This window comes from Phalacrocorax carbo, chromosome 5 (assembly GCF_963921805.1).
Source record: "Phalacrocorax carbo chromosome 5, bPhaCar2.1, whole genome shotgun sequence".
NCBI classification, from domain to species: Eukaryota; Metazoa; Chordata; class Aves; order Suliformes; family Phalacrocoracidae; genus Phalacrocorax; species Phalacrocorax carbo.
Genome location: NC_087517.1, coordinates 22,551,843 through 22,564,873, shown reverse-complemented (window position 1 = coordinate 22,564,873; position 13,031 = coordinate 22,551,843). Strand labels below are relative to the sequence as shown.

General features: G+C 39.6%; 2 protein-coding genes across 4 annotated transcripts in view; one reads left to right on the top strand and one right to left on the bottom strand.

The window, feature by feature from the left end:
* Positions 1–3,029, top strand: part of LRP2 (LDL receptor related protein 2) — a 138,631-nt gene extending 135,602 nt beyond the window's left edge. For all 3 annotated transcript variants that reach the window (XM_064451539.1, XM_064451538.1, XM_064451537.1), the window contains 2 exons: positions 358–429; positions 1,521–3,029. In XM_064451539.1, coding sequence (XP_064307609.1) covers positions 358–429; positions 1,521–1,682 — 234 coding nt within the window. In that variant the 3' untranslated portion in view covers positions 1,683–3,029. The remainder of the gene's footprint in view (positions 1–357; positions 430–1,520) is intronic.
* A 41-nt stretch (positions 3,030–3,070) lies between these two features.
* LOC104043238 (retinol dehydrogenase 7) lies at positions 3,071–12,257 on the bottom strand. The gene is made up of 5 exons (XM_064453240.1): positions 12,135–12,257; positions 9,804–10,134; positions 7,874–8,132; positions 6,465–6,628; positions 3,071–5,621 (listed from the first exon to the last, which is right to left on the bottom strand). Exons 1-5 carry the CDS (start codon positions 12,255–12,257, stop codon positions 5,371–5,373), a joined length of 1,128 nt encoding a protein of 375 aa, XP_064309310.1. The 3' UTR covers positions 3,071–5,370.
* Positions 12,258–13,031: the final 774 nt, after the last annotated feature.

Below are 13,031 nucleotides of genomic sequence, written 5' to 3'. Positions count from 1 at the left end.
TTGTTGAAGTTTCATGTCCCTCAATTTCTCTTGTGTTGCTTTCAAGACCTTTTTTTTTTCCTCTTTGACCTATTTGTCTGGAATGATAGGGTTCCTTGAATTAATGTAATCACTTTTATTGCCTTCTGGCCTAGCCTCGTGAACACTGACTGCTTTAGGTAAAATAACCATAACTGGTTAGCTAGGAGAAGAGAAAGTTTGGTCCCATGCTTAGAATTAAAACATGGTAATGTAAGAATATCCAGCTGAAATCACTGAGTTAGCAGTCAGTGCAAGTGAGGTCCAACAATAGTGATGTCAGTGTCCAGAGAGGTTGTGAGAAAAATGAGTAAAGTTCTAATAATTTTTGTGTTTCAGGAATCAAAGTGGAGTTTCTTCAAGAGAAAAATGAAACAAAACACTAATTTTGAAAACCCAATATATGCGGAGGTATTGCTTAATATTGTATAATTCCGTTTTTCACCTAATGTACTGCTGGACTTTGTTCTTGCTTTCGTAGGATAAAGATTATGTGTAGATTCTGCTGCTAAGTGAAGCAGCACAGAAATTCCAGCCCAGGTCAAGGTAGGACTGAAGTGGTTTTGTCAAAAGTGATAAAGTTTCATGGAGAATGAGGTGTTCAGCAGGCATCCAGCTCAGGCAGCACAGCTGCATTGCCCACATCTCTGCTTTCTCAGCCCAAGCACTGTGGCCCTCTCCTGCTCCAAGATCTCAGGTGCTGGTTTCAGCTTGCTGGTACATTCTGGTACAGCTCAGGGACCCAGTGCAAGTGGGAAGCTATTGTACTGCACTAGAAGTGTCTATTTCTGCTCTTTCAGTCCTGGCTTCAGCACTGCACAAAAATTCAATTGCTCTGCATACTGCAGCCCTGTTTCTATACCAGCCCTATTTTTTTCATCCATACAGTTGGATGAGACAGTTCTTTTAAGATGGTGTGCCAAGGGGTGGTACCTGTGCTGGAGGAATTCTCCCCTGGCTTGGAAATGAAGGTTTGGAGTTCTACTGACCTGAGCCAGTAATTCCAGCCCTTTTCATCTCACAGTTCAAAATTTCTAGTTAGCCTAAGTGACTTAAGAACCTCAGTGCCACAGTCATGTGACTAAAACTACCTGCCTTTTGTGAAGAATTTAGGTTCTAATGCTCGAACAAGGTGAGAGAGAGAGAGTTCAGGAAGCCAGGGGTTCATTTCCCCAACACTAATGAATGCAAACAGTAGTAGTGCCAATGTAATTTCCATTCATGTATGTGCATATAGATGTTTCAAGCTACTCCTCACATTAAGCATTAAAATAGAAGTCCCAGTGTGTGGAGTAAGTTTGTAGTAGTGTATTTACTCAACTGTACCATCTGAAGTGAAATTAGCATTTAATTTTTTACAGTCTGTAATTTGCAGAAATAACTTTTACCATGACACTTGACTTTAGCAAAATACTTGGATATTTATTTAACATTTCTGAAAGTCGAGGTTGGATGTTTTGTACATTAGAATGTAAACTTGGATTTTATGATTATTATTTCAGATGGAAAAGGAACAGCAACAGGGCACAGAAAATGTCCCTACTCCTTCTCCTTCACTGCCTCCCAAGATTACTCTGAAGAGAGACCAACCATTAGGTTATACAGCAACAGAGGATACATTTAAAGACACCGCCAATCTTGTTAAAGAGGACTCTGTGGTATAACTAGGTAACTGATTTAGGGAAAATTAGGCACATCCATTTGCACATATATTTTTTATAAACAGAAGAGTATGGTTCACATTCAAATGCTTTATAAAAATATATACATCTCTCGGCCAACAGCTGAAGATATATGTTGAAAGTATGCCTTGTTTTTTGATAAATGCCAATTTCTATTTTTATGAACAATTATCATGATGTACTATATGTATATCTTTGCACTGAAGCTGTCTGAAAGTAATGTTATAAATATATTGTACATTTGTAAATTTTTGAAAGATTATCTTGTTCGGTGATGTTGCTAGTAGAAGCCTGTGTGGAACTGGTCATATCTTTAGGGATAAATTCATTACATAAACGCTTAAATTAAAAAAAAACAAACCAAACAAGGCGAATATAGGAACATTACTGATTTACAGGATCTTTAGGCTATATATTTCTAAAAGCACCTTTTAAAAGTTCTACTCGTGCTCTGGGCATTGTTACTACTGTATGTAAAAATGGGTGTCTCTGTTTATCTAGTGTTAAACAAAAGATGGAAGAGTCAATGCAGCACAATGATCCTGAATAGTTACCTGTACAAAATATTGTTCGTACAATATTTTAACTGCTTGAGAAAAAATAATTTCCTCTAAATCCATAAGACACATACTTTTCCTCTAGGTTCCAATTAACACCATTCCATTAATAGTGTTCTTAAAAAGATCTGATATATTTAGATTTTAGTGCCACAAGTACTTCATTTAATGAGATTTTCTTCTGCTCGTCAATGGAATATCTGTGTTCTTGGCTGGAATGTCTGGAAGTAATTTGTACTATTAAATGAAGTAGCTAGATTTCTATAACAGCTTATTTCCAAACAGCAAACTGTGGAAGATACCGGTTCATTTAAGAAATTATTCAGGTTTTTTAATGTGAAAATTTAATTTTATTGACTATTTATTTCCTGAGGTGGACATTAATAGAAAGGGAAACAATTTCTACTAATGTAGTCCTTGTAGTTATCTGGTTCTTTCTATAACCTTTCATCAGAATATACTGTACATTTTACTAGCTTATCTATTAATTAGCCAAGGTAGTTTCCACAACATAAACCATTTGAGGAAACTGAGTACCACTGCAGGAACATGTTATTCAGCTTTCCTGGCTAGCTACTCATGTAATTTGAAGATTCCTAAAGTTATAATCATTGAGACTTCTGCTATTTGATTGTTTTATATCCAAGTTCTCAAAATATATACTATTTCTCATTAGAATGCTTATAATTACTTTGTAATGTACTTTGATTAGAAAAGACAACTGGAAAATGATGCTGCTGAATAAATCTAATAAATGTATTGTTCTATCACATTCTTATTCCATTATTTGTGTCAAAGCTTTATGTACTTTTTCAATTGTGGAGACTTCAGGGCACTCTGAGATGAAAACAACAGTGCTTTAGATACAGTCAAATAAGAATAGTGCTTACTGCTTCACACAACTTTCTAAAGTTCTTGATGTAACATCACTGACGTTGTACCACCATAAGTGTGAAAGCTACCCCATTACAGACATTAAATAAACTGGCCCTTTTAACAGAAAACTCTTGATTTTAAGAGACTGACTATAAAGGTAGTATGAACACAAGCAATTAAAACCTTAGTTTAATTAACTTTCATATCTGAGTGCTTTAATGTAGAAAATCCCTTAGAATCTGGGACACAGCATATACATATCTGGAAGGCTATTAGAAAGGATTTCTTTGAAAGGCAGATTGCTGTTCTTAAGGAAAGAGTTCACAATGTTTTTTGAAGGGAGAAGGCAGGGCTAACATTTGCACAAGACTCACCTCCAGTTGCATACTACAGGAAAAAGTAGCATCAGTTTTGTGAATAGTCTTTCTCAACAGAAAGATTTGGAACCTGTTTTGGAGAAAACTGCTAATATGTCAGCCATGTAATACTTCTTTTTCCCCTATAAGAATTGTAACTTTTCAGATGTGGAATAAAACCATCCCTAGGATGCTGTATGGATAGGTAGTATGTAGATTTGATTGTTTAACATACCTGACGGTGAAGGATTTCTCAGCTTCAACTGGGCCTCTTCCTCTCAGTGTGATACCACAATGTATCCTTCTGATGATGTACAATTTAATTTTTGGTACTTTGTTCAACAGAAGCTTTAGATTCTAGTCCTAACTTTGTTTTTTTCATGTGTATTCTTTTTCCCTTATGAGGACAATCCCTGCTTGGATTCTTGAATTCTGGACTCATTCTGTTTCAAAGGCAGCTGATTTTTAGAGACTTCAGCACCTCTCTGTAATCTGTCACTAAAGGGCTGATAAACTATACCATTAAGTGTTTTCATGCACATTCTCTTTACAGCTGTCAGGCCAGATAGAGAGAACTATCTGCAGGTATTTATCATGAAATGAAGTAAAATTTAATTTATTCTTGAAGCCATTTGCCAGAGAACAGAACCTCAATGAAACACCGAAAGGTTACTAAACACTTTTTACATTCTGTCCCTTTCTTGAGCATGTACAAACACACCACACACATGCCCTCTCTTACACACACGGCATGATGAAACTCCTTTTCTTACATTTGGAGTTCTGACCTGCAGATAGTGTTTTTGTAAGCTTAGTTGAATTGCACATTAATGATTAATCAACAGCACGGCCCTTCAGCAAATAAAACCTTTACCCCTTCAGTTTTAATATCTGTAGGAACACCAGTTTGTGAGCCTCTGGCCAGCAGCTTAACAGATAGAAATACTGTACAAGAGGCACAGTAACCTGAACTAAGGTTTTGCCATTCTGAACACGCTCTTTATACAGGTGAAATAATTTGCCATAGCATATGCTAATGACGTGTTTCACCTAATGAGCGAAATAACTATCCTTTTAACTTGCAAAGCACACTGAGGATGAAAGAAATATGAGTGCATATTGTTTTTAATATTTTCCTCATAAACCATACTAATATTAGGAAGAAAGTTAAAATATAAGTTTGGATACTCTCTTTGCATAGTAACAGAGTACAATGTAGTTTTAATTTTCCCTGTAACTGCATATCTGTAAAATAGCTTGTGTTTTAACTCTACACAGTTGAATAGTCAGGTGATTAGATGTGGTCAAATACTGCAATTGTAATTTTTGGAATATGTTGCAGTAGCTGATCTTTGTTATTATTTGATTTCATGTCTTGTGTTCAGAAGATGGTGAAGTTTAGCAGCTCCTGAATATGACCATGAGCAAACCCCGCATGAAATAGATTACTAAATCTGACTAAATGCATTCTGTAAGGTACATGTGTAAGATATGTGTTCTGAAAGGCCATCGTTTTATTTCAAGTTCACTAGCAGCCTATATGTTGATGAAGTCTACTTGAAAAACTGACTCTTTTAGTGATTTTTTCTTATTTAATTTTTTTAAACTGGGTGAGTAGTATTAACCATCTTTGCAGCTGAATATTTTATGAATGCAGATCCTCTAGAGATATAATTTCTGACCATAAAAAAACTGACCTTCAGAAATGTGCTGGATTTACAAGCCTATCTGCAAACTCAGAAATTCCAGGTAAGGAGGGGTGGGGGCTGGAGAAAGTGTCTTCTGAAAGGAATCTAAGCAGTCTAGTAACTGGTAAAGAAGAGGATGTCTGATTTTGACAGGATTAATATTTACTTCCCCACAGCAGATGCTGGTCTAACACTAAATGTTAATTAGAACTCCAGGAACTGATCTCCCACGAGCTGCTGGAGCTGGAAACGTCATACACAACAGCATGTCAGATAAACAGCTTGGGGCATAGGAGAGAAACAGCCAAAAGAACTTTGCATCCCATCCCGCTCCATATCGTGTCCTGGGGTACTTTGCTATCAGGGCATGTTCCACGCATTTTATGATCTTAGAAATATCAGAGTCATACAGTCTTTTCACTGATGATCTTTGAGCTTTTATATCTGCAAAGAAAAAAAAAACAAAACTGAAAGCATTTATATGCAACATTCCCTGCAAGAGGATTCTTTATATTCAGAGGTTTGGCTTACAACTTCAGGCTTGCTTTAAAACACTGGCTCAAGTACTGAGAGCAGTATAGCTACAGCAGAGCAGGGACCAGAAAGGCTGCAGGACACCCAAGAGTCTGGTAAACAGAAACCTCCCTGGCCTACATTGTGAGCCAGACGTTCACTACAGTAAGTGCAGCATGACACAGCTTGACTTTTCAGATATCAGTAAGCCACAAACTTAGCATATAGTCATAGCAATTCATTCCCCCTGGGCATCCTACTTCTAAGTATGGAGGGACTAAGGATGACATCACATCGCACCAAACTCATATGGGAACTAATGACACAGGCCTCGTCTAACGTACACATAGTCCAGAACAGTCAGTAATGGGTTCTTAACAAATGTTAATGAAGTCCAGCAAACATTCACAGAATCACAGATTGGTTGGGGTTGGAAGGGACCTCTGGTGCAAGCCACTGCTGCTCAGCTGGGTCACCTAGATCAGGTTGCCTGGGACCATATCCATACAGCTTTTGAATATCTCCAAGGATGGGGACTCCACAACCTCCCTGGGTAACCTGTGCCAGTGCTCAGTCACCCTCACAGTGAAAATGTGTTTCCTGATGTTCAGCAGGAACATCCTGTGTTTCAGTGTGTGTCTAATGCCTTGGGACCTGTCCCTGGGCACCACTGAAAAGAGCCCGGCTCTGTTGTCTTTACAGCCTCCGTTCAGGTATTTATATATGTTGATAATATCCCCCCCTGAGCTTTCACATAGTCCTTTTTCTACTTACATTCAACAAAGTATTTTTCTCCATAGGAGTCCCTGATCTCTGGAGTCAGTCTGTTCCAAAGTCTTAAGAGGTATTTCTCGATGACATCTGAATTAACTACTCCTGCCTTAAAGAAACCATGCTCAACAATGCTTACTTTCACTCCAAAATGCTGCATCTCTATCCTAGAAGAAAAAACCCAATAACCGACCTGGGTCACCCAGTAATGACATAACCATTAAACATAAATATTTTGAAAGTCTGACACATAAATTAATATTTGAGACTTTGATTCTTATCTTCAAATGTCAGAAAAACTTTGAGATGTTCAAATTAGCTTCATAGTAGTGTACCTCTCCTGTAAAAGTGCAGCAGGCAATTATCTCTGAGGAAAAAAAGCAGTGTCAGGTAGATTCACAGCTTTCTGTGTGATTTATGTTGAGCTGATGCAAAGGTTGCAACTGCCAGCTGCATCCTAGCCATGTATAATCAAATTAAACTTCTGACTATTTCAAATACTGTTGCATCATTTCAGCTTCCAGCAGGAACAGATTATTAAAGTGCCTGGGAAAAAGTATAAGTGAGTAAATATTTTCAATTAGATCAGAACTTTATTCTCTATTGTATAGTTAAATGGCTATGGTTAAGTGATTAAATGTTAGTGCAAGAAAGGTAAGTGTGTTTTCTGGTAGTGTGGTTCCATCTACTTTGAATTGCAATGCAATTCCTTTGGGATGAAAATGGCCTCTTTGCCTTACTGGGCGGCTCAAAAGACCCAGGCAGTGTGCAAAGGAATGGACCATGTGTACATTAGCCACTAGTTTATATGATATTTCCTTGGGGCATATACTTTCTTAACACAAGCATTCATAATGGTTTGCAGTCAACTTTCCTAGTCCTTATGAAGACTTGACTTGCTGGGCTAGGCCATAGCCTTCTCAAGGCAGTACAACACAACTGACTTCAGTGAAAGGTGCTCAGCTTAATTTTCTGAAGTTATGAGTCCCTTTGGTAATGTCATTTCTGCCTGGAATTGCCCAGCTCAGATTGCTGTGGCGCATTAGAGCAAAATAAAATGGGTTGTAGGTGGGCAAGTACAACTAAGTACAACGTGCCCAGGAAACCATGGGTTTCTGACCAGGCTATACTGTTGATTTACTTTCGTGTACACAGGAATCCACATGCCTGAAAGCTGCATGCTAGCCATTTGTCCAGGACATGAAAATTTTTCCCAGTGCAGTTTCCTGGTGGGTCTGTTCATAATACTGGACATTGAAATCCCAAACAAGTGACCACCATCCTCTTATTTTCCTTTCCCCCTTTAGGCAAGATTTCCAGAGAGAAAATGAGAGGAGCAAACATACAGTCACCCTTCCCCAGCACATCCAGAATCTGTTCTTGGATTCAGACGTGTATTCCTAGCTACTCACCGTAAGGTGTCAGAGAAAGCTTCCATGCCCCATTTGGACAGGCTGTAGCCACCTCCTACAACAGCCGCGAGGCCTTTGGCATTAATTAGATTGACTACTCTTCCCTCAGCTTTTTTCAGAAGTGGCAGAAGCTTGAGCGTGATTTCAATCGATCCCAGCAGACTAACATCCAGCACTGAGTGGAAGTCTTCAATCCTCAGCCAGTCAGTGGGTGCTACAGGTGCTGTTCCTTCAGCATTGATCACCAAGCCAAAAAGCCCTAAGAGGATTACAAAACCATTTATTTCGGTATTTGGCAATATTTTACCCTATTTAGAGTTTAATATGTAGTGTTGGGAACCAAGCACAGTCTGCAAAAACTTCAGTGAGATGAATAGAGTTGTCTGGGGTTTGCTTTTAAGATCTACTCTGTACAGCTGGCAAAATTTGCTGAAGCCCTTAGGCAATGACTTTAGAAGAGCATGGGTAAAGTATTAAAGGATAACTATTTTGGTTGGAGATATAGATGACCATACTGGGCTTTATTATCCAGATGCGCTCAAATATGTGGACTCCTAATATACACTCATGTTCTTGTGAAAATGAAATAGTCTACATGAAAGTGGAGAGACGGATTTTCACATTTTTCTGGGTTGCAGTCTAAAGGTCTGAACCAGATGTGTGGAATTAGTCAAAGCTTCTAAAAATATTAACTTAACCCTGTGTATTGATAATACTGCTTTACTACCTTATAAATTACTTCAGGAACTTTAGATAAATAATGACACTTCCAAGAGTTTGCTGAGGACAGCCTGTGCCTGAATGGAGGGGCTGAAAGTCCAGCACTCAGCCTTCATAAAGAGTTTCTCAGGCTGATGTGGCAGCATTAGCAGTGATTATCCCAACCAAGAACGTGCGGCTTTCCACAAGCTGGAATCAGGGGCCTGTCGGAGGAGGTAAGCACTAATAATTATGTTGTCCTTGTCCTCAGTCGCTACATTCAAGAGTGGTCTGGAACTGTCACGATGAGGCCAACAGTGTTTTACAAGCTTTGAGGAGAAAGTCCCATTGGTACAAGATACATGTTTTGCTGTTTTAGCTAGTTAATTAATTAACAAGCCTATTGAATATTTGGTATAACTGTGTGTTACAGCTTGTAGTTACAGTGTTGTGATCCTCTTTGGTGGCCCTTAACAATGTCTAGTCTGAGCTGTCAGTGCTGAGAAAGACACGTGTATTTTTTGGTCATAGTTATGGTCACCAATCATGGTTGAATACATTTACTACACAGATCTTTATATCATCCTTTGCCAAAACCAATGCTTAAGTCTAATTTTTTAACTCCGGTCATAGGTATCCCAGGACAAACTCTTCCTCTTTAGGCAAGTGCTCAGAGGTGTATGAGAGCAGCAGTGAGGGCTGCTTATGTAACAACCCTTAAGAAAACTGGCTGAAGCAGCAAGTGTTTAACTGTTACAGTCAGTGCAATTCTTGTGTGCATTGCAAAAGTTGGACTTACTCAGCCTTGCAAAAACATACACTGTTCTGCTTACTAGAGGAGGACGGAAGAAGCCCTGCACCATCCATTTTTAATTGGGTGGGCTAGTTTTATTTTCAAGAAAGTTCTTTCTGGTACCAGTTAGTGCCTTCCCCGCCTCCTGAATTTCTTCAACTGCACCAAAGAGTCTGAAAAACACACCTGGGAGTGATCTGATTTTAATAGACTGAGCAACCAGATTTTTAGGCACCCTGTGGTGAGAGTGAGGGGAAGCCCAAAAACATTGCTGAGAGAATCTCTTTGAACTGAGAAATGACAGGACTGAAGAGTGAATGCATTTCATCAGTAAGATGAAACAAGCCTCTGTGGAGAGTGGAAAGGCACTAGAACTTCTAGCTGGACCATATTTGCTTATACTGAATAATTTTTCTGGGAAATTACCTTGCCACTTACCCTTGCCAGCCATCTCTTCAGTCACAAGTACCACAGCCCTGGCAATGCTGTTGGAGTCAGCTAAGTTCAGGTTCACTGTCTTCAGTGAGAGTGAGGAGCAGGACCGTAGCTCTTCACATCCTTTTTCTGTGGCACATGCGGCAATGACACAAAATCCCCTTTTGTCAAGCCATTTAGCCAGTGAGTTTCCAAGTCCGGTGTCACAGGCTGTTATGAAGACATGCTTTCCACTCAGGTTTCTCACTCTGTGGCTGTCTCTGATGAGCCAGTAAATGATAAGAGAAAGTACAGAAGCCAAAATTGCTATGTGCAGTGAATCTGCAAGTGAGAGCTACAAGCAAATAAGTTAATGATCTAGAAGTACAATGAAGCAAATATGCTCAGCCAACCTCCCAACTTTCTCAGACACAATTCTTGTAAGGGGCTTTGTTTCTGGTTGCAGACCTTCCAGCTCACTGTAAGTTAGGGGTGAGCAGGGGTGGAAGCTTTGGCACAGTGTAATTGGGATCCTTGAATAATATGTGCCTTGGCAAAACCTTCCCTACCCTCTTTTTCAATAGATTTCCACTGTTTTCAAGCTTTGCTGACCAATCTTTTTAGGAAGCCGTGTCCTTTCAGGATGTTTCAGACTGAAAGGAATGACTGTGTCAGTTCTCACAGTAGCATCTGGGGGTTTTTGTGGACGCTGGTGATTATTTGTGCTAACATTGGAGAGAGGAATTCTTCTGGGAAGAAGGATGATTCTTTTTGGCCACCTTTATGATGCCACCCAGGCTGCTCTTCTGATCTGTAGCATGGAAGCAGAGTCACCCCAAGAACAACCAGAAAAGCATAAGCTGTAGTGATGGGTCTGGTGGCTCATTTGTTGTGTGACTTGTGTTGTGTGATGGTGAGTGGTCTGCATTCTGTCCTGCAGACAAGGTAGACTTCGGGGCAGTGCCTGAATCTTCTGTTCCCTTCCTCATTGCCTGTTCATTACTGATACACAGCACAGTAGAATGTATTATATAGGAAGTGTGTTTGTGTAAAGAAATGGGGAAATGCATGGAGATGTTACCCTCAAAAAAAGAAAAAGAGCACTGAGGGATCACAAGGTTTCCTAATTCTGGTGGGGAGGTTACTGTTTGCTTATTACAAATATTTTTAATAAGTGTAGAATACAGTGCTTGCCATCTAAAATCTTCATGATTGATTACTGGTTTTCTAATTGTATTTTTGGCTTGTTTAGGAATTAAACCAAAATAATACTTAAAACCAATGTTGTTGGGGAGGCTAGTAAGCATTTTCCAGACATCCTGTTAAAGCAAAGCTTTTTTACAGGTACTAAGCAGTCATGTAGGCTCTAGTTACCTATGTATGTGTAGAGGTGTGGGTATCTGGCCTTTAAAATGTGATTGAATTCAAAGAATGGAGTGATACTTCAAAACAAAGGAATTTGTGATTCTTTTCATGTCCCAAAAGTACTCGAAGAGGGAAGGGGTCTGTCTTCTCTAACTCATAGCTATCTGAAGTTAAGCATTCATTTGGCTGATTTTTGTATAACAGCCTTGCTGCCTTGAGACATGAATATTAAAGGAAGCCCAATGTATTATGCCTGGTTGCTTGATCCTGTCTGGTGTTCTTGTTCCTGCTGAGTTCGTGGAGTGATTTGGATTTATTCTGATTCTAAATTTTGGTGTCACCTCACCAAGTAGGAACGGAAGGTATCTCGGAATCTATTAGTGAATGAATGTTGGACTCTCACTAAATAATTAAATGAGTCACATAGCTGATAAATGATAACAAGGGACAACATTCATTGCCACTTAATGATCTTACTTTACATAGTTGGTTGCCTCAGTAGCCATCAATAGGGACTTCTGAGCTACTGGTTAATGCTCTCTGATTTTAAAATGTTAAGCAAATATATACAGATAAGATTTTGCTTCTCCTTCCATTGCAATCTACAGGGAGGCTCCTACTGAATTTTTGGGCTGTTAGGTGGATCCCTGGGCTGCAGCGGCTATTTTAGCAGCCCATCTCACTGTTGTTTTGAGGCTGATGTAGTTGGCCCTTTATTTCAGGTACTTCACTTAGATATTTGGCTTTTTTTGCTGTGAATGTCCCTGTTAAGTCTGACAAGGATTGCAGTATTCCTGAATGTGTGCACTTTGGAATAATCTTTGTAATGTTTCATTGAGTTGGTGACATTTATTTTCCAAGAGGACTCACAGAGTGTTGTCTGACAAAGTGCCATTAAAACTGTGTGAAAGGGCTCAGGCTAATTCAGTCTCTGTGCTGTAAAATAAAGTCTAAAAACAGGATGTTGCAGCAGCAGCCAAACATAGATACACCTAGTCCATTTGCAATGACGTGCCAGGCAATGACATTTCCTTTGGCTGCTGGTTTAGAATTTGGAGCTGGGCTAGACACAGAGAGAGAGGAGCTGCTACCAGCAGGCTCTTGTAACCCCATTGCCAATAAATCTCAGCAATCTACTCAGCAAGCTAGTGCTGTGATATATCATTTTGGACTCGATTCACCTTTTCCCCAACACAAAATTAAATTAAATAATTAGAGATTTGGGGAAAAGATTAACCTAACTGAAAAAAGGAGCTGTAAATCACACCTTCCTCCTTTGGCTGTGCTGTAGGGAGGAAGCAGCAGGCAGTGAGCTTGCATTACTGGAAAGGAGGTTAAATTTGAAACTCGGCTCTGTGGAGAAGTCTTGGAATATCTGGCCAGGATGCCTACTTGGCTCCTGTAAAAGCAACACCTGGGACTTCTCTGGTTAGTGTTAGTCCCTGTGTTTAGGTAGCAATAATTGGCACAGAAGCACTGTAAGACAAGGGGCTCTCGGGGCAACAGCTGAGAGGGCAGTACTGTGTGGAGCCCCTGCTGTTCCTCTCTCCCCTATCAGCTCTGAGCCAGTGTTCCTAAGACTGTAATCCCTAACCATCTAGTTCTCCTGGGGTACCAGTGCTCCTTCTCCAATAACACATGGACATTCGGTGCTGAGCACCATGGCTGGTTTTGGTCTGCTGGAACCTTCTGCCAGTATTTATTCTGCTAGATGATGTTATTGCTGCTAGAAGGAGTCTAGGGTCAGAATCAAAGGAAATAGTCTCAGTTAAAGCTTTTTTCCAAGAAAATTGGCTAGTTCTGTGAAAGTACAATGTTATGCAAAATATTTCTTGTTTGATAATTGTGGAGAACCAAAAAAACCCGCTTGTCTTCCAGGGCATATTG